The following is a 24,708-nucleotide window of genomic DNA, read 5'->3' as shown; positions in this document are numbered from 1 at the left end:
ACCGCACAGTGACCAATATCACACACCTCACAGTGACCAATATCACACACTACACAGTGACCAATATCACACTCTGCACAGTGACCAATATCACATACTGCACAGTGACCAATATCACACACCGCACAGTGACCAATATCACACGCTGCACAGTGACCAATATCACACACCGCACAGTGACCAATATCACACTCTGCACAGTGACCAATATCACACGCTGCACAGTGACCAATATCACACTCTGCACAGTGACCAATATCACACACTGCACAGTGACCAATATCACATACTGCACAGTGACCAATATCACACACCGCACAGTGACCAATATCACACACTACACAGTGACCAATATCACACACATCAGTGACCAATATCACACACCGCACAGTGACCAATATCACACTCTGCACAGTGAACAATATCACACACTGCGCAGTGACCACGATCACACACTGCACAGTGACCAATATCACACACTCACAGTGACCAATATTACACACCGCACAGTGACCAATATCACACACCTCACAGTGACCAATATCACACACTACACAGTGACCAATATAACACTCTGCACAGTGACCAATATCACATACTGCACAGTGACCAATATCACGCACCGCACAGTGACCAATATCACACGATTCACAGTGACCAATATCAGACACCGCACAGTGACCAATATCACACACCGCACAGTGACCAATATCACACACCTCACAGTGACCAATATCACACACTACACAGTGACCAATATCACACTCTGCACAGTGACCAATATCACATACTGCACAGTGACCAATATCACACACCGCACAGTGACCAATATCACACGCTGCACAGTGACCAATATCACACACCGCACAGTGACCAATATCACACACCACACAGTGACCAATATCACACACTACACAGTGACCAATATCACACACTGCACAGTGACCAATATCACACACTCACAGCGACCAATATCACACACCGCACAGTGACCAATATCACACACCACACAGTGACCAATATCACACACTGCACAGTGACCAATATCACACACCGCACAGTGACCAATATCACACGCTGCACAGTGACCAATATCACACACCGCACAGTGACCAATATCACACACCACACAGTGACCAATATCACACACTACACAGTGACCAATATCACACACTGCACAGTGACCAATATCACACACTCACAGCAACCAATATCACACACCGCACAGTGACCAATATCACACACCTCACAGTGACCAATATCACACACTATACAGTGACCAATATCACACTCTGCACAGTGACCAATATCACATACTGCACAGTGACCAATATCAAACACCGCACAGTGACCAATATCACACGCTGCACAGTGACCAATATCACACACCGCACAGTGACCAAGATCACACACCGCACAGTGACCAAGATCACACACCGCACAGTGACCAATATCACACTCTGCACAGTGACCAATATCACACACTGCACAGTGACCAATATCACACTCTGCACAGTGACCAATATCACACACTGCACAGTGACCAATATCACATACTGCACAGTGACCAATATCACACACCGCACAGTGACCAATATCACACACTACACAGTGACCAATATCACACACTGCACAGTGACCAATATCACACACTCACAGCGACCAATATCACACACCGCACAGTGACCAATATTACACACCTCACAGTGACCAATATCACACACTACACAGTGACCAATATCACACTCTGCACAGTGACCAATATCACATACTGCACAGTGACCAATATCACATACTGCACAGTGACCAATATCACACACTACACAGTGACCAATAACACACACCGCACAGTGACCAATAACACACACCGCACAGTGACCAATATCACACACTACACAGTGACCAATATCACACACCGCACAGTGACCAATATCACACACTCACAGCGACCAATATCACACACCGCACAGTGACCAATATCACACACCTCACAGTGACCAATATCACACACTACACAGTGACCAATATCACACTCTGCACAGTGACCAATATCACATACTGCACAGTGACCAATATCACACACTACACAGTGAACAATATCACACACTGCACAGTGACCAATATCACACACTCACAGCGACCAATATCACACACCGCACAGTCACCAATATCACACACCTCACAGTGACCAATATCACACACTACACAGTGACCAATATCACACTCTGCACAGTGACCAATATCACACACCGCACAGTGACCAATATCACACGCTGCACAGTGACCAATATCACACACCGCACAGTGACCAATATCACACACCGCACAGTGACCAATATCACACACCACACAGTGACCAATATCACACACCGCACAGTGACCAATATCACACTCTGCACAGTGACCAATATCACACACTGCACAGTGACCAATATCACACTCTGCACAGTGACCAATATCACACACCGCACAGTGACCAAGATCACACACCGCACAGTGACCAATATCACACTCTGCACAGTGACCAATATCACACACTGCACAGTGACCAATATCACACTCTGCACAGTGACCAATATCACACACTGCACAGTGACCAATATCACATACTGCACAGTGACCAATATCACACACCGCACAGTGACCAATATCACACACTACACAGTGACCAATATCACACACTGCACAGTGACCAATATCACACACTCACAGCGACCAATATCACACACCGCACAGTGACCAATATCACACACCTCACAGTGACCAATATCAAACACTGCACAGTGACCAATATCACACACTCACAGCGACCAATATCACACACCGCACAGTGACCAATATCACACACCACACAGTGACCAATATCACACACTGCACAGTGACCAATATCACACTCTGCACAGTGACCAATAACACACACCGCACAGTGACCAATAACACACACCGCACAGTGACCAATATCACACACTACACAGTGACCAATATCACACACCGCACAGTGACCAATATCACACACTCACAGCGACCAATATCACACACCGCACAGTGACCAATATCACACACCTCACAGTGACCAATATCACACACTACACAGTGACCAATATCACACTCTGCACAGTGACCAATATCACATACTGCACAGTGACCAATATCACACACTACACAGTGAACAATATCACACACTGCACAGTGACCAATATCACACACTCACAGCGACCAATATCACACACCGCACAGTCACCAATATCACACACCTCACAGTGACCAATATCACACACTACACAGTGACCAATATCACACTCTGCACAGTGACCAATATCACACACCGCACAGTGACCAAGATCACACACCGCACAGTGACCAATATCACACTCTGCACAGTGACCAATATCACACACTGCACAGTGACCAATATCACACTCTGCACAGTGACCAATATCACACACTGCACAGTGACCAATATCACATACTGCACAGTGACCAATATCACACACCGCACAGTGACCAATATCACACACTACAAAGTGACCAATATCACACACTGCACAGTGACCAATATCACACACCGCACAGTGACCAATATCACACACCGTACAGTGACCAATATCACACACCACACAGTGACCAATATCACACACTACACAGTGACCAATATCACACACTGCACAGTGACCAATATCACACACTCACAGCGACCAATATCACACACCGCACAGTGACCAATATCACACACCTCACAGTGACCAATATCACACACTACACAGTGACCAATATCACACTCTGCACAGTGACCAATATCACATACTGCACAGTGACCAATATCACACACCGCACAGTGATCAATATCACACGCTGCACAGTGACCAATATCACACACCGCACAGTGACCAATATCACACACCACACAGTGACCAATATCACACACTGCACAGTGACCAATATCACACACCGCACAGTGACCAATATCACACTCTGCACAGTGACCAATATCACACACTGCACAGTGACCAATATCACACACCGCACAGTGACCAAGATCACACACCGCACAGTGACCAAGATCACACAACGCACAGTGACCAATATCACACACCGCACAGTGACCAATATCACACTCTGCACAGTGACCAATATCACACACTGCACAGTGACCAATATCACACTCTGCACAGTGACCAATATCACACACTGCACAGTGACCAATATCACACACTGCACAGTGACCAATATCACACACCGCACAGTGACCAAGATCACACACCGCACAGTGACCAATATCACACTCTGCACAGTGACCAATATAACACACTCTCACAGCGACCAATATCACACACCGCACAGTGACCAATATCACACACCTCACAGTGACCAATATCACACACTACACAGTGACCAATATCACACTCTGCACAGTGACCAATATCACACACTACACAGTGACCAATATCACACACTGCACAGTGACCAATATCACACACTCACAGCGACCAATATCACACACCGCACAGTGACCAATATCACACACCTCACAGTGACCAATTTCACACACTTACAGTGACCAATATCACACACCGCACAGTGACCAATATCACACGCTGCACAGTGACCAATATCACACACCGCACAGTGACCAATATCACACACCGCACAGTGACCAATATCACACACCGCACAGTGACCAATATCACACACCACACAGTGACCAATATCACACACTACACAGTGACCAATATCACACACCGCACAGTGACCAATATCACACTCTGCACAGTGACCAATATCACACACTGCACAGTGACCAATATCACACACCGCACAGTGACCAATATCACACACTACACAGTGACCAATATCACACACTGCACAGTGACCAATATCACACACCGCACAGTGACCAATATCACACTCTGCACAGTGACCAATATCACACACCGCACAGTGACCAATATCACACACTCACAGCGACCAATATCACACACTGCACAGTGACCAATATCACACACCTCACAGTGACCAATATCACACACTACACAGTGACCAATATCACACTCTGCACAGTGACCAATATCACACACTACACAGTGACCAATATCACACACCGCACAGTGACCAATATCACACACTCACAGCGACCAATATCACACACCGCACAGTGACCAATATCACACACCTCACAGTGACCAATATCACACACTACACAGTGACCAATATCACACTCTGCACAGTGACCAATATCACATACTGCACAGTGACCAATATCACACACTACACAGTGAACAATATCACACACTGCACAGTGACCAATATCACACACTCACAGCGACCAATATCACACACCGCACAGTTACCAATATCACACACCTCACAGTGACCAATATCACACACTACACAGTGACCAATATCACACTCTGCACAGTGACCAATATCACATACTGCACAGTGACCAATATCACACACCGCACAGTGACCAATATCACACGCTGCACAGTGACCAATATCACACACCGCACAGTGACCAATATCACACACCGCACAGTGACCAATATCACACACCACACAGTGACCAATATCACACACCGCACAGTGACCAATATCACACTCTGCACAGTGACCAATATCACACACTGCACAGTGACCAATATCACACTCTGCACAGTGACCAATATCACACACCGCACAGTGACCAAGATCACACACCGCACAGTGACCAATATCACACTCTGCACAGTGACCAATATCACACACTGCACAGTGACCAATATCACACTCTGCACAGTGACCAATATCACACACTGCACAGTGACCAATATCACATACGTCACAGTGACCAATATCACACACCGCACAGTGACCAATATCACACACTACACAGTGACCAATATCACACACTGCACAGTGACCAATATCACACACTCACAGCGACCAATATCACACACCGCACAGTGACCAATATCACACACCTCACAGTGACCAATATCACACACTACACAGTGACCAATATCACACTCTGCACAGTGACCAATATCACACACTACACAGTGAACAATATCACACACTGCACAGTGACCAATATCACACACTCACAGCGACCAATATCACACTCTGCACAGTGACCAATATCACACACCTCACAGTGACCAATATCACACACTACACAGTGACCAATATCACACTCTGCACAGTGACCAATATCACATACTGCACAGTGACCAATATCACACACCGCACAGTGACCAATATCACACACTACACAGTGACCAATATCACACACTGCACAGTGACCAATATCACACACATCAGTGACCAATATCACACACCGCACAGTGACCAATATCACACACCTCACAGTGACCAATATCACACACCGCACAATGAACAATATCACACTCTGCACAGTGAACAATATCACACACTCACAGTGACCAATATCACACACCGCACAGTGACCAATATCACACACCTCACAGTGACCAATATCACACACTACACAGTGACCAATATAACACACTGCGCAGTGACCACGATCACACACTGCACAGTGACCAATATCACACACTCACAGTGACCAATATCACACACCGCACAGTGACCAATATCACACACCTCACAGTGACCAATATCACACACTACACAGTGACCAATATAACACTCTGCACAGTGACCAATATCACATACTGCACAGTGACCAATATCACACACCGCACAGTGACCAATTTCACACGATTCACAGTGACCAATATCAGACACCGCACAGTGACCAATATCACACACTCACAGCGACCAATATCACACACCGCACAGTGACCAATATCACACACCTCACAGTGACCAATATCACACACTACACAGTGACCAATATCACACTCTGCACAGTGACCAATATCACATACTGCACAGTGACCAATATCACACACCGCACAGTGACCAATATCACACGCTGCACAGTGACCAATATCACACACCGCACAGTGACCAATATCACACACCACACAGTGACCAATATCACACACTGCACAGTGACCAATATCACACACCGCACAGTGACCAATATCACACGCTGCACAGTGACCAATATCACACACCGCACAGTGACCAATATCACACACCACACAGTGACCAATATCACACACTACACAGTGACCAATATCACACACTGCACAGTGACCAATATCACACACTCACAGCGACCAATATCACACACCGCACAGTGACCAATATCACACACCACACAGTGACCAATATCACACACTGCACAGTGACCAATATCACACACCGCACAGTGACCAATATCACACGCTGCACAGTGACCAATATCACACACCGCACAGTGACCAATATCACACACCACACAGTGACCAATATCACACACTACACAGTGACCAATATCACACACCGCACAGTGACCAATATCACACACCTCACAGTGACCAATATCACACACTACACAGTGACCAATATCACACTCTGCACAGTGACCAATATCACATACTGCACAGTGACCAATATCACACACCGCACAGTGACCAATATCACACGCTGCACAGTGACCAATATCACACACCGCACAGTGACCAATATCACACACCTCACAGTGACCAATATCACACACTGCACAGTGACCAATATCACACACCGCACAGTGACCAATATCACATACTGCACAGTGACCAATATCACACACTGCACAGTGACCAATATCACACACCGCACAGTGACCAAGATCACACACCGCACAGTGACCAAGATCACACACCGCACAGTGACCAATATCACACTCTGCACAGTGACCAATATCACACACTGCACAGTGACCAATATCACACTCTGCACAGTGACCAATATCACACACTGCACAGTGACCAATATCACATACTGCACAGTGACCAATATCAGACACCGCACAGTGACCAATATCACACACTACACAGTGACCAATATCACACACTGCACAGTGACCAATATCACACACTCACAGCGACCAATATCACACACCGCACAGTGACCAATATTACACACCTCACAGTGACCAATATCACACACTACACAGTGACCAATATCACACTCTGCACAGTGACCAATATCACATACTGCACAGTGACCAATATCACATACTGCACAGTGACCAATATCACACACTACACAGTGACCAATAACACACACCGCACAGTGACCAATAACACACACCGCACAGTGACCAATATCACACACTACACAGTGACCAATATCACACACCGCACAGTGACCAATATCACACACTCACAGCGACCAATATCACACACCGCACAGTGACCAATATCACACACCTCACAGTGACCAATATCACACACTACACAGTGACCAATATCACACTCTGCACAGTGACCAATATCACATACTGCACAGTGACCAATATCACACACTACACAGTGAACAATATCACACACTGCACAATGACCAATATCACACACTCACAGCGACCAATATCACACACCGCACAGTCACCAATATCACACACCTCACAGTGACCAATATCACACACTACACAGTGACCAATATCACACTCTGCACAGTGACCAATATCACATACTGCACAGTGACCAATATCACACACCGCACAGTGACCAATATCACACGCTGCACAGTGACCAATATCACACACCGCACAGTGACCAATATCACACACCGCACAGTGACCAATATCACACACCACACAGTGACCAATATCACACACCGCACAGTGACCAATATCACACTCTGCACAGTGACCAATATCACACTCTGCACAGTGACCAATATCACACACCGCACAGTGACCAAGATCACACACCGCACAGTGACCAATATCACACTCTGCACAGTGACCAATATCACACACTGCACAGTGACCAATATCACACTCTGCACAGTGACCAATATCACACACTGCACAGTGACCAATATCACATACTGCACAGTGACCAATATCACACACCGCACAGTGACCAATATCACACACTACACAGTGACCAATATCACACTGCACAGTGACCAATATCACACACTCACAGCGACCAATATCACACACCGCACAGTGACCAATATTACACACCTCACAGTGACCAATATCACACACTACACAGTGACCAATATCACACTCTGCACAGTGACCAATATCACACACTCACAGCGACCAATATCACACACCGCACAGTGACCAATATTACACACCTCACAGTGAACAATATCACACACTGCACAGTGACCAATATCACACACTCACAGCGACCAATATCACACACCGCACAGTGACCAATATCACACACCTCACAGTGACCAATATCACACACTACACAGTGACCAATATCACACACTACACAGTGACCAATATCACACACTACACAGTGACCAATATCACATACTGCACAGTGACCAATATCACACACCGCACAGTGACCAATATCACACGCTGCACAGTGACCAATATCACACACCGCACAGTGACCAATATCACACACCACACAGTGACCAATATCACACACTGCACAGTGACCAATATCACACTCTGCACAGTGACCAATATCACACACTGCACAGTGACCAATATCACACTCTGCGCAGTGACCAATATCACACACTGCACAGTGACCAATATCACACTCTGCGCAGTGACCAATATCACACACCGCACAGTGACCAAGATCACACACCGCACAGTGACCAATATCACACACTGCACAGTGACCAATATCACACACTCACAGCGACCAATATCACACACCGCACAGTGACCAATATCACACACCACACAGTGACCAATATCACACACTACACAGTGACCAATATCACACACTGCACATTGACCAATATCACACACTCACAGCGACCAATATCACACACCGCACAGTGACCAATATCACACACCACACAGTGACCAATATCACACACTGCACAGTGACCAATATCACACACCGCACAGTGACCAATATCACACGCTGCACAGTGACCAATATCACACACCGCACAGTGACCAATATCACACACCACACAGTGACCAATATCACACACTACACAGTGACCAATATCACACACCGCACAGTGACCAATATCACACACCTCACAGTGACCAATATCACACACTACACAGTGACCAATATCACACTCTGCACAGTGACCAATATCACATACTGCACAGTGACCAATATCACACACCGCACAGTGACCAATATCACACGCTGCACAGTGACCAATATCACACACCGCACAGTGACCAATATCACACACCACACAGTGACCAATATCACACACTGCACAGTGACCAATATCACACACCGCACAGTGACCAATATCACATACTGCACAGTGACCAATATCACACACTGCACAGTGACCAATATCACACACCGCACAGTGACCAAGATCACACACCGCACAGTGACCAAGATCACACACCGCACAGTGACCAATATCACACTCTGCACAGTGACCAATATCACACACTGCACAGTGACCAATATCACACTCTGCACAGTGACCAATATCACACACTGCACAGTGACCAATATCACATACTGCACAGTGACCAATATCAGACACCGCACAGTGACCAATATCACACACTACACAGTGACCAATATCACACACTGCACAGTGACCAATATCACACACTCACAGCGACCAATATCACACACCGCACAGTGACCAATATTACACACCTCACAGTGACCAATATCACACACTACACAGTGACCAATATCACACTCTGCACAGTGACCAATATCACATACTGCACAGTGACCAATATCACATACTGCACAGTGACCAATATCACACACTACACAGTGACCAATAACACACACCGCACAGTGACCAATAACACACACCGCACAGTGACCAATATCACACACTACACAGTGACCAATATCACACACCGCACAGTGACCAATATCACACACTCACAGCGACCAATATCACACACCGCACAGTGACCAATATCACACACCTCACAGTGACCAATATCACACACTACACAGTGACCAATATCACACTCTGCACAGTGACCAATATCACATACTGCACAGTGACCAATATCACACACTACACAGTGAACAATATCACACACTGCACAATGACCAATATCACACACTCACAGCGACCAATATCACACACCGCACAGTCACCAATATCACACACCTCACAGTGACCAATATCACACACTACACAGTGACCAATATCACACTCTGCACAGTGACCAATATCACATACTGCACAGTGACCAATATCACACACCGCACAGTGACCAATATCACACGCTGCACAGTGACCAATATCACACACCACACAGTGACCAATATCACACACCGCACAGTGACCAATATCACACACCACACAGTGACCAATATCACACACCGCACAGTGACCAATATCACACTCTGCACAGTGACCAATATCACACTCTGCACAGTGACCAATATCACACACCGCACAGTGACCAAGATCACACACCGCACAGTGACCAATATCACACTCTGCACAGTGACCAATATCACACACTGCACAGTGACCAATATCACACTCTGCACAGTGACCAATATCACACACTGCACAGTGACCAATATCACATACTGCACAGTGACCAATATCACACACCGCACAGTGACCAATATCACACACTACACAGTGACCAATATCACACTGCACAGTGACCAATATCACACACTCACAGCGACCAATATCACACACCGCACAGTGACCAATATTACACACCTCACAGTGACCAATATCACACACTACACAGTGACCAATATCACACTCTGCACAGTGACCAATATCACACACTACACAGTGAACAATATCACACACTGCACAGTGACCAATATCACACACTCACAGCGACCAATATCACACACCGCACAGTGACCAATATCACACACCTCACAGTGACCAATATCACACACTACACAGTGACCAATATCACACACTACACAGTGACCAATATCACACACTACACAGTGACCAATATCACATACTGCACAGTGACCAATATCACACACCGCACAGTGACCAATATCACACGCTGCACAGTGACCAATATCACACACCGCACAGTGACCAATATCACACACCACACAGTGACCAATATCACACACTGCACAGTGACCAATATCACACTCTGCACAGTGACCAATATCACACACTGCACAGTGACCAATATCACACTCTGCGCAGTGACCAATATCACACACTGCACAGTGACCAATATCACACTCTGCGCAGTGACCAATATCACACACCGCACAGTGACCAAGATCACACACCGCACAGTGACCAATATCACACTCTGCACAGTGACCAATATCACACACTGCACAGTGACCAATATCACACTCTGCACAGTGACCAATATCACACACTGCACAGTGACCAATATCACATACTGCACAGTGACCAATATCACACACCGCACAGTGACCAATATCACACACCGCACAGTGACCAATATCACACACTACACAGTGACCAATATCACACACTGCACAGTGACCAATATCACACACCGCACAGTGACCAATATCACACACCGCACAGTGACCAATATCACACACCACACAGTGACCAATATCACACACTACACAGTGACCAATATCACACACTGCACAGTGACCAATATCACACACTCACAGCGACCAATATCACACACCGCACAGTGACCAATATCACACACCTCACAGTGACCAATATCACACACTACACAGTGACCAATATCACACTCTGCACAGTGACCAATATCACATACTGCACAGTGACCAATATCACACACCGCACAGTGACCAATATCACACGCTGCACAGTGACCAATATCACACACCGCACAGTGACCAATATCACACACCGCACAGTGACCAATATCACACACTGCACAGTGACCAATATCACACACCGCACAGTGACCAATATCACACTCTGCACAGTGACCAATATCACACACTGCACAGTGACCAATATCACACACCGCACAGTGACCAAGATCACACACCGCACAGTGACCAAGATCACACACCGCACAGTGACCAATATCACACTCTGCACAGTGACCAATATCACACACTGCACAGTGACCAATATCACACTCTGCACAGTGACCAATATCACACACTGCACAGTGACCAATATCACATACTGCACAGTGACCAATATCACACACCGCACAGTGACCAATATCACACACTACACAGTGACCAATATCACACACTGCACAGTGACCAATATCACACACTCACAGCGACCAATATCACACACCGCACAGTGACCAATATTACACACCTCACAGTGACCAATATCACACACTACACAGTGACCAATATCACACTCTGCACAGTGACCAATATCACATACTGCACAGTGACCAATATCACATACTGCACAGTGACCAATATCACACACTACACAGTGACCAATAACACACACCGCACAGTGACCAATATCACACACTCACAGCGACCAATATCACACACCGCACAGTGACCAATAACACACACCTCACAGTGACCAATATCACACACTACACAGTGACGAATATCACACTCTGCACAGTGACCAATATCACATACTGCACAGTGACCAATATCACACACTACACAGTGAACAATATCACACACTGCACAGTGACCAATATCACACACTCACAGCGACCAATATCAACACCGCACAGTGACCAATATCACACACCTCACAGTGACCAATATCACACACCTCACAGTGACCAATATCACACTCTGCACAGTGACCAATATCACATACTGCACAGTGACCAATATCACACACCACACAGTGACCAATATCACACGCTGCACAGTGACCAATATCACACACCGCACAGTGACCAATATCACACACCGCACAGTGACCAATATCACACACTGCACAGTGACCAAGATCACACACCGCACAGTGACCAATATCACACACCGCACAGTGACCAATATCACACACTGCACAGTGACCAAGATCACACACCGCACAGTGACCAATATCACACTCTGCACAGTGACCAATATCACACACTGCACAGTGACCAATATCACACACCGCACAGTGACCAAGATCACACACCGCACAGTGACCAAGATCACACACCGCACAGTGACCAATATCACACGCTGCACAGTGACCAATATCACACACTGCACAGTGACCAATATCACACTCTGCACAGTGACCAATATCACACACTGCACAGTGACCAATATCACACGCTGCACAGTGACCAATATCACATACTGCACAGTGACCAATATCACACACCGCACAGTGACCAATATCACACACCGCACAGTGACCAATATCACACTCTGCACAGTGACCAATATCACACACCTCACAGTGACCAATATCACACACCTCACAGTGACCAATATCACACACTACACAGTGACCAATATCACACACTGCACAGTGACCAATATCACACGCTGCACAGTGACCAATATCACACGCTGCACAGTGACCAATATCACACGCTGCACAGTGACCAATATCACACACTGCACAGTGACCAATATCACACACATCACAGTGACCAATATCACACTCTGCACAGTGAACAATATCACACTCTGCACAGTGACCAATATCACTTGCCGCACAATGACCAGTAATATCACGGTGGCACAGTGGTTAGCACTGCTGCCTCACAGCATCAGGGTTCCAGGTTCAATTCCAGCCTCAGGCGACTGTGTGGAGTTTGCATATTCTCCCTGTGTCTGCATGGGCTTCCTACGGGTCCTCTTGTTTCCTCCCACAAAGATAACCAGGTCAGGTGAATTGGCCATGCTAAATTGACTCTAGTGTTAGGTGCATTAGACGGAGGGAAATGGGTCTGGGCGGGTTACTCTTCGGAGGGACAGTGTGAACAGGTTTGGCCGAAGGGCCTGCTTCCACAGTGTAGGGAATCTAATCTAATCTAATCTAATCAAACGCCACACAATAACCAGCAATATCACAAGCCGCACAGTGACCAATAATATCACACACTGTACACTGACCAGTAATAGCATATGCAGCATAATGACCAGTAATCGTGCACACCACTCTGGTTCTAGTCCTGTTAGACAATGCAGTTAGACGCATAATAATATCACAACTGCACAGAAACTAGTAAATTCTCACATTAAGCTACGATCATTGAGATATGTTCCATGTTACATTGAATGGAAAGCTAATAGATAGTACCTACCTCTGTGCCCTTGTAGCCTCCTTATATCCAAATCCTTGGCAGCCGTTGTCAGGTTGTGAGGTAGAATACTGCTGCAGCTGTTACTCTGACTCAGCGGTGAGTGTGACTGCAGGACAGATAGAAAAGGTGCAACTTTTCACCCAAGTGACTGACTTCTCCAAAAAGGTGCACTCAAATGCAATCTGTTCAAGGATCACTGCAGCCCCTTTATTAACTTAAGTGAAGTCAGAAACTAGATTAGCATTTCTCGGCATGGTTTTGAATAAAGTCAGCTAAGATATGTTGGATTCCGAGTGGCAGAACGAACTGTGCGGCCACTGGACTTCACATTGCATGCTCCCCTCTGAAAAAAGCCTCTCTTGGAAACTGAAAAATGACAACACGTTTGAAATTTATATTACTGCAGTAATCACTCAGGCAATGCCAAATGGGCAGTCTGGAGTTATACTATAATGTGTGCTGGTCACAATGCTAATGCATTGGAAGCAGTTCAGAGAAGGTTTACTGGACCTGGAATGAGCAGATTGTCTTTTGAGGTACGGCCAGACAGACTAGGCCTGTATCCTCTGGAGTTTAGAAGAGTCAAAGGTGACTAAATTGAAATATAAAAGATCCTGAGGGGACTTGACTTGGTGGATGTTGAAAGGATATTTCATCGTGTGTGAGAATCTTAAACTGGGGGGGGGGGCCATAGTTTAAAGATAAGGGAAGATCCCTCTCAGAAGAGACGAGGAAATAACATTCTCTCATAAGGTTTACTCTTTAAAATTCCCCTTCCTCAAACAGATGCCAATGTTTTTAAGGCAGAACTAATTAAATTCTTGTTTACCAAGGGGATGAAACATTGTTTTTAATTTTTAATTCACTTATGGGATGACGGCGTCTCTGCCCATCCCCAGACAACAATTAAGAGTCAACCACATTGCTATGGTTCTGGTGTGACACGTAGGCCAGACCAGGTAAGGATGGCCGTTTCCTTCCCTAACTGATATTAGTGAATCAGATGGGGTTTTCCAACAATCAACAATGGATTCATGGTCATCGTTAATTCCAGACATTCTTTGAATGTAAATTCTACCATCTGCCATGGCGGGATTTGAACCGGGTCCCTCAAACATTGCTTGGGTCTCTGTCCGGCGACGATACCACTAGGTTGTTGCCTCCCTCATTATCAGGGGGTATGGGAGAATGTAGAGTTGAGGTTAAAATCAGTTCAGCCGAGGTCTGATTGGCTGGTGGAACAGGCTCAATGTGCTATGGGGCCTCCTCTTGTTCCTTGTTCATATGCCCGTACTAAGGAGCATGCACTGAGTCAAGCTCCCAGACTGCCAATTTGAAATAACCAACTGTGGGATAGTATTTCACTATGGGTTTCCCAAACGCCTTCAGCAACTTCAGGAGCCAAGGGGGAGTTCTCAGTATCAGGCTGAAAGGAGTTTAGGCAGGGATAAAATTTCACCCTGCCTCTTTCATGATGGGATGAACATCTTATCAAAAATATTCCAACAAGCTTTCCTTTGATTGACCAATCTCAGCAGAAAGATGTACATTGGTACCTTGACTATCTCAGGAATCTCCAAAGCCTTTGTAGCCGATGGCCTAAGTCTGAAGGGTTCGTCACTACCTGGGAATAGGAAATTTACAGGCAGCAAGTTCCCAGAAATTGCAATGTGGCAAATGGCCAGTTGTCCTAATGGAGCTGAAATTGAGGTTGGGCCACAGGGGATCATGCCCCTCCCTGTTTGCACAGCTCAAGTGAGAGCCAGTGTCTCTCCACCACAGGGAGAGTTGGATGACGGGCTCAAGTTTCTATATCTGATCGGTATCAGTGGCCAGTTGGGAGATTCCCTTCACTGCACCTATGCACCAAAGGCAGCGCTGGTCTGTGAGTAATTCAGCACACATACATTATACTCAGTCACACTCTCACCAGTTTGTCCATCTGTGTTAATATCCACTTCCAGAAACAAAGCTCAACCCCCACATCTGTAAACGAACGGGGGAAATGATTCACAACAGGAATGCAGAATAATTCACTGTGACCATTTATATCCCTCACAAAATGGAGCCATGTTCTGAGTGCCCCACTGACTGAAAACCAGTCTGCCTCTGGCTCTTTCATTTCACTGGAGGAGTTCTGAGTGGGTAGGGCCACTCAGATGTGACACACATACACCCTGCTCTTTTGCCACACAGTTTCATGTAGGCTGCTTTCAGATTCGCAGACCAAAGATCATTCCAGCTTAATGTCAAGCTTTTGATTAAATAAATCCTTTTATCCTTCAAGCCCAGGCAGAGAGTTCTTTATTGCTTGTGACTCTGTCCAGCCTTATAGTCTGGGTCAAAGAGTAGGACGACTTTTAAATTGAATCCTTCTGTTCTCCATGCCCAAGGCTCATGTCTCACATCCTTCTGATAAATTAAACCGGGGCCCACAGGGGGCATTTTTGATGTTCTCTTCCTTAATTGTTGCCAAGTTTAAAAGCTGTTTTCACAAAAAAATAGCTATGAGGGATCTTAAATAAGCAGTTTCCAATTGCAAGTGCTTATCCAATTAAGGTATCGATGCAGTGAATTTCTTCCTCAATTTACTTAGTATCAAATGCTGCAGCTTTGTTTCCATTTGCAGAACAAACTGTCTTGCCCATTTCAGAGGGTAGTTAAGAATCAATTCTCTCGCTGTGATTTTCGGGCGACATGTACAGGTCAGACTGGAAAAAGAGGGCAGATTCCCTTCACTAAAGGGCATTAGTGAAACCAGATGGGTCTTTACAACAACAGGAGAAAGTGAGGTCTGCAGATGCTGGAGATCAAAGTTGAAACTTTATTGCTGGAACAGCACAGCAGGTCAGGCAGCATCCAGGGAACAGGAGATTCGACGTTTCGGGCACAGGCCCTTCTTCAGGAATGAGCAGAGAGTGTTCAGCAGGAGAAGATAAAAGGTAGGGAGGAGGGACTTGGAGGAGGGGCGTTGGAAATGTGATAGGTGGAAAGAGGTCAAGGTGAGGGTGATAGGTCGGAGTAGGATGGAGGCGGAGAGGTCAAGAAGAAGACTGCAGGTGAGGAAGGCGGTGCCGGGCTGGAGGGATTCGGCTGAGACAAGGTGGGGGGAGGGGGGATGAAGAAACTGGTGAAGTCCAAGTTCATCCCCTGTGGTTGGAGGGTTCCCAGTCGGAAGATAAGACGCTCCTCCTCCGACCGTCGGGTTGTTGTGGTTTGGCGGTGGATGAGTCCAATGACCTGCATATCCTCGGTGGAGTGGGAGGGGGAGTTGAAATGCTGTGCCACAGGTTGGTTGGGTTGGTTCGTCCGGGTGGCCCAGAGGTGCAACACTTGCGCCCACACCTCCCCCCTCACTTCTCTCCAAGGCCCCAAAGGAAACTTCCATATCCGCCACAGATTCACCTGCACCTCCACCCACATCATCTACTGCATCCGCTGCAGCCGGTGTGGCCTCCTCTATATTGGGGAGACAGGCCGCCTACTTGCGGAGCGATTCAGAGAGCACCTCTGGGCCACCCGGACGAACCAACCCAACCACCCTGTAGCACAGCATTTCAACTCCCCCTCCCACTCCACCGAGGATATGCAGGTCATTGGACTCATCCACCGCCAAACCACAACAACGCGACGGTCGGAGGAGCGTCTTATCTTCCAACTGGGAACCCTCCAACCACAGGGGATGAACTTGGACTTCACCAGTTTCTTCATCCCCCCTCCCCCCACCTTGTCTCAGCCGGATCCTTCCAGCCCGGCACCGCCTTCCTGACCTGCAGTCTTCTTCTTGACCTCTCCGCCTCCATCCTACTCCGACCTATCACCCTCACCTTGACCTCTTTCCACCTATCACATTTCCAACGCCCCTCCTCCAAGTCCCTCCTCCCTACCTTTTATCTTCTCCTGCTGAACACTCTCTGCTCATTCCTGAAGAAGGGCCTGTGCCCGAAACGTCAAATCTCCTGTTCCCTGGATGCTGCCTGACCTGCTGTGCTGTTCCAGCAATAAAGTTTCAACTTTACAACAACAGGTACTTGGTCAGCATTGGAAGAGCAGTTTAGAAATTTTAGATTTTTTTTTACTGAATTGGAATGTTATCGTCTGCCAAGATGGGATTCAAACCCATTGTCCTCAGGATTCAGCCCGGGGCTCTGGATTACCATCCCTGGACTATGCCGTCCCCTCCTTTGAATAATAAGGACATCACATTTGGATCCAAAGTCTTTACGATGGCCCGGGCCAACTACTCAAGTATCGAAAAGGAGACTCTGGCATTGATGTTTGGAATACAGCAATGCACATAAAGGTCTTAGGCATACACTTTGTTGCCCAACTGACCAAAATCCAAGGCAATGACTGAGACATCCAGCACAAAGGGAGATCCTAGATGATAACGTTACACGCTCTGAGTCAGCTCCCAGACCCAGCCAAGAATAAAAATTGGATCAGTGGACGTCACTGACTATGAAGAGAAAGGCAGCCTTCTCAGTGACCTCTCCATACTGGTCACAAATTCAACATGTTACATCTGACAATAACCAACCACGGGAGCTGAAATGGATTATCATCAGGAAGGACATTAAGCAGCTTCCCAAAACAGTATGTCTCTCTTGGCCCATATTAGGAAGAGGGAGGCCGATTGGGAAATGTATTTTTAAGGGCAAACAAATTGATTCCAAAAATCTTCCGTCAAGATACGTTGAACCATCTCCACATTTGTCACATAGGAGCAGAGAAAACCAAAAGATTACTAAGTGAATCTGTCTGTTGGCCTGGCATCAACAAATTCACAAATAAATTGATACAACTGTGGGAGGCATATTAACATCAAAATTCCCAGCAGTGTAATGAACTACTTATGTTGTACTAAATTCCCTCTGAACTGGGCTCCAAGATTTTTACAGAGCTATTCCAAGTCCATGACCAAGATTATATGTGGATGACTGATTACCAAGTTTCCTTTCAGCAGGAAATCTAAGGACAATACCACTACCACAATTGTTGACATGTTAACTGCTATCTTCAGTAATGTTTGCATCCCACAGCAAATCATGTCAGACAATAGTCTTCAGTATGTCTGCACACCATTCCAGAATGTAGCCAGTCCAGCACATCACCCCCTCCCTGCATTATCCACAATCCAACAGTCTGGTTGAGAATACTGTGGCACACAATTAAAGCAATGCTCATGAAGCGTAAGGTAACTTATCAAAACTTCAGTATTGCCATGTTGAGTTCATGAGCTACACCTCACAGCCTACACTCACTTGCAACCCTTACGTCTGGAAGACAAGTCTGTATCGGTACGTTCACCTCATACGCTTCCTACTCAACCAGAGGCACCCAGTTCCTCCTCATTGGAGAGAAAGGGAAGAATAATGCCAGAACCTGACCGCAGAGCATAAAGACAATTACCTCAGCTTCACCCAGGTCACAACATGACAATAAATACCAGCTCTTGGATACATGGCAAAGCCCTCAGAAAATGTGCTCGCCCCAAATCATAAGACATTACTTCGATCAATGATCATGTTCTAAGATGCAACGGAAAACAGTGCTTTAAACCAAGTAAACTGTGGAAGACAACATTCGGAGTTTAAATATTGAGTTACTGGACTGGGATACATTGAGAGTCGTATCTACGATGTAGTGAGGGAGAATTCCAAACAAAAGAACAATTCCTGTTGTTTACAAGGCAATTTTGCCCAGAGACACTCTTTTCATTGACTTTTCAATCAGGGCCAGTTGGTGTTGGCTTAGGTGAGATCAGAATAATAACAACTTGATTAGTTCTTGATCAGGTGGCTACAGCAACAAAAACAGAAGTTGCTGGAAGAGCTCAACAGGTCTGGCCGCATCTGTGAAGGGAAGCCAGAGTTAACATTTTGGGTCCGGTGACTCTTCCTCAGGACAGGTGGCTACAGCCTCGTGTGTAGTCAATACAAGAGAAACATGCAGCCTTTGAAGAGAACTCATGTATGTATCGTGTCTCTCTCTCTCTCTCTCCTAAAGGAAAAGCCCTGGTAGCCAGCTACTCTCCCTCACCTTTCTCTGTAGTTTGCCCTCTTTGCAAAGCCTCTGTTGACAGAAGAAAACCACCTTCAGAGTCACTGAAATCATCAACCAGCGAATTAAAAACCAAGAATTGGTACAGCCACTACCTTAGCTCATTAATGAAGAACTGGAAAGAATTGAAAGAAAGCTGACAGAAATCATCTGTGATCTGGACTGTGCTTCTCAGACTTCTTATTCCGAAGGTTAGTGGCCACTCTGGGAATATTGGGGTTCGACTTCCAGCAAGGAGTTGTGACAGAGCCGTAACAGGTAAACCATAACGGTTTACAGGTTTACAGGCAAGCAGTAATGGGTCTTCTTCCCGACCTCTCCGCCCCCACCCCCTCTCCGGCCTATCACCCTCACCTTAACCTCCTTCCACCTATCGTATTCCCAACGCCCCTCCCCCAAGTCCCTCCTCCCTACCTTTTATCTTAGCCTGCTTGGCACACCCTCCTCATTCCTGAAGAAGGGCCTATGCCGATTCTCCTGCTCCTTTGATGCTGCCTGACCTGCTGCGTTTTTCCAGCAACACATTTTTAAGCTCTGATCTCCAGCATCTGCAGTCCTCACTTTCTCCTATAAGCACATAGCAGCGAACTGTGCAACCACATCCTGAGAACTGTGCAAGAACTTGATCTGGTCACATCGTATGTCTGCCAAAACATTATCCCAATGTGTAAAGATAATGTGTGTAAATATGTGTTTGCTATTTCTGATCTGTACTCTAGTACACGCTTCTCATGGGAGACATTCAATGCCCTGAAGGGCGGATGTTGTGATACTGCATGCACCTACAATCAGACAAGCTAAGTGATGACATTAGTGTGGCAACATGCCAACTGATATTGCTGAATAAAGGTATTAGCGCCATCTTGAATAGCTCCTGTTACGCTCCATAATCCATCAGGAGAGTCAGTTAGTCAACCAACTTGTTCGCATCCTACACCAATATCTGTGATCGAGCAACTCAATACAATTCTATGAATAAATCTTCGGATATTTGCTCTCAGTAAGAACCCAGTCTCGGGGTTCATGTTACCAGAGGAAACATCATAGCTTTAGAGAAGGGATCATGGTGGAGACTATCGATGTGATTGAGCTTACACATGGACAGTGCCCTATTTGTTAGCAGTTATTCCATTCATAGACTGACCTTAGGGGTTGAACTGTGGCCCAGAGTTGAGCTACTGTACTTAGATGCAGTAGTTGAGCCTATTTTTTTCCTTGGCACAGTGTCACTGACGTATAAACCTTCTTTTTGCTGTTTCCTCCTGTCCTCCAGAGTCCGGCAGCTCTTTTGAAATGAAAGATAATATGTTCAAGCTCACAGCAAACAGAACATTGCCTACAAAATATCCTGTCTGCATCACATTCACTTCCTGGGTCAGCTCCGAGGCCACACCTTGTTAAAGGTGACACTACGCTTAATAAAAAGTCTACCATTTGGTGAAGCCCAAGCAGGATTCCCTACGTGCAGTTGATAAACAGTTGGCTATTTCTCAGCCGGTTTATTTCTTCCTAAAATGGTTGGGTGAAAAATGTTTGAAAACAGAATGGCCAGATACATGTGGAAGGATAAAAAAATGTAAGGGCCAAAAAAAAACCAAGGTTAAAAGCAAATTGCAATATCTGAAGCCTTTGTCAAAATATACAATTGTAGAGGACTCATTTTGACAAAACAAAATCTTTGTATTTATCCTGTACCTCTTCTAACCATGAGATGAAGATAGGGGCCTCGAGGCTGAGAGATTTGAAGTGTGGCTGCTCTAATGCAAGAGATACAGGACCAGGCTGCACCCAAGCCTGAACGTACAAGCAATTAGCGAATCTATTTTAGATACTGCTCAGGGAATACATATTTGCCAGGACACCAGGTGAATGTTCCATTTAAAAGATGACACCTTTTGACACCTCTGAACTGGACTGAAATGTCACCCTTGACTGCCTGATCAACCCTGGGAGTGGGACTTGAATCCATAAGTAGTTGAACTCATAGTCAGAGTGTTACACTGATGACCAGAGGCAAGGGAAAAATTAAATGGATGTACTATTGAAAAATGCCACAGTCTCATTCTGAACATATTTCCCTGTATTAAAAAAAATAGCAGTTATCTTCTGTCTTCCAGCCTCAAAAATGATGGGGAAGTTTGCTTAAAGATGCTTTTGCAAATGTCAAAAGTTTGCAATATGTTTTTTGCTGCTCGATTCAAAGGCCCATGACTGACCCTCTTGAAATGCTATATGGAGCCATGGGTAAGTTGGACAAGCTAATCATCAAGGTTCCTTAAACCGCACCTTCCAAAGCCATGACCACTACTCTGAAAGGATAAGAGCAGCAGATACATGGAACACCACCAGCTGCAAGATCCTCCCCAAGCCAGTCATTATCCTGACTCAGAAATATGTCGCCATTCCGGAGTCAAAATTCTGGAATCCTGCCCATCAAGGCATCATGCGTCTACCTACAGCAGGCTGCATCAGCTCACCATCACCTTCTCAAGGACAACTAGGAGTGGGCAATAAACACTGGCCCAGAGATCAACACAGACACAATAGATAATCTTACTACCTGACTGTATCACCTAATAAATGAGTTACTGAGAATGGAAAATGAGCCCTCGAAAACCAAAATGGAACCCCGGAAATCAAAAGCCCTCGAGAATCTCAAAAAGAGCCCTAAAAATTAAAAACCTTGTAATCTATGAAAGAATGTGAACAAACTCTGTACATCATGTCTGTTCAGAAGGGATAGCAGCCAAGGTGTGGAGCTCCCACTATTCTGTGTACTCAAGCAGCCAGAGAGATCCACAGTGCACAGTGGGGCATTATGAATTGGCCATAAGGTTTCTTGTGACAGTCATCGGTGCCCTTCCCTCAAATCTGCAGGTTCTGTGGGTGAGTTCCTGAGATCTTGCTGCCTCCATCCCTCACAAGTTGCAGGGGAGGGAGGTGATGGTGAGTTGTCACACACTGCAGTCTCAGTGAATTTTGTCTCCAGGGAGACTAATCAAAGGGTCTGCCTTAGATGGCGATCGGCTTTGGGTGTTGGCGCAGCTGTACAATATCAGGGAGAGGTGAGAGTTCAATCGCATACCTAACACGGTCCTGACTGTGAGGGGTCAGGAAGTGAACCAGTCAGCGTAGAGTGGTCCACCATGGGGATATTGATGTGTATCCTTCACCCTTTGGGCAGTGGCATGAAGCCAAGCTTGGCTCCAGTGAAGCAGTCTCCTATGTAGTGATTACAGTTAATACGACATGTGTTAAGGTGATTGATTTTGTGAATGCACATCTTCAGAGACAAAGAATTGCCTCCTCAATTGCTGAGTTGAAAGTGATTTGCCTCCCCATCCCTTCAGTCCAGAGAGGGGTCAGTCTTTGGGAATACGGAAGCATCATTTCCATTTATCCACCAGTTTGTACAGGGCCCTGTCATGGAGTTTGGCCACACAGGACTCCTGGCT

At 46.1% G+C, this 24,708-nt stretch overlaps 1 protein-coding gene across 20 annotated transcripts in view; it reads right to left on the bottom strand.

Annotated features, from left to right (window-relative positions):
• The window catches only part of LOC122555472 (pleckstrin homology-like domain family B member 2), a 242,555-nt gene that overhangs the window by 62,645 nt on the left and 155,202 nt on the right, over positions 1-24,708 (bottom strand). For 18 of the 20 annotated variants that reach the window (XM_087993097.1, XM_087993113.1, XM_087993101.1 and 15 more), the window contains 2 exons: positions 22,398-22,538; positions 15,191-15,296 (listed from right to left, as the gene is read on the bottom strand). In XM_087993097.1, the coding sequence (XP_087849223.1) occupies positions 15,191-15,296; positions 22,398-22,538 (247 nt within the window). The remainder of the gene's footprint in view (positions 1-15,190; positions 15,297-22,397; positions 22,539-24,708) is intronic. The other 2 variants (XM_087993111.1, XM_087993112.1) reach the window with 1 other exon arrangement.

The sequence above is a fragment of the Chiloscyllium plagiosum genome, unplaced genomic scaffold (assembly GCF_037043375.1).
Source record: "Chiloscyllium plagiosum isolate Xiang-an unplaced genomic scaffold, Cpla_swu_hap1 HiC_scaffold_12, whole genome shotgun sequence".
Taxonomy (NCBI): Eukaryota; Metazoa; Chordata; class Chondrichthyes; order Orectolobiformes; family Hemiscylliidae; genus Chiloscyllium; species Chiloscyllium plagiosum.
This window is presented reverse-complemented; position numbering and strand designations above follow the sequence as displayed.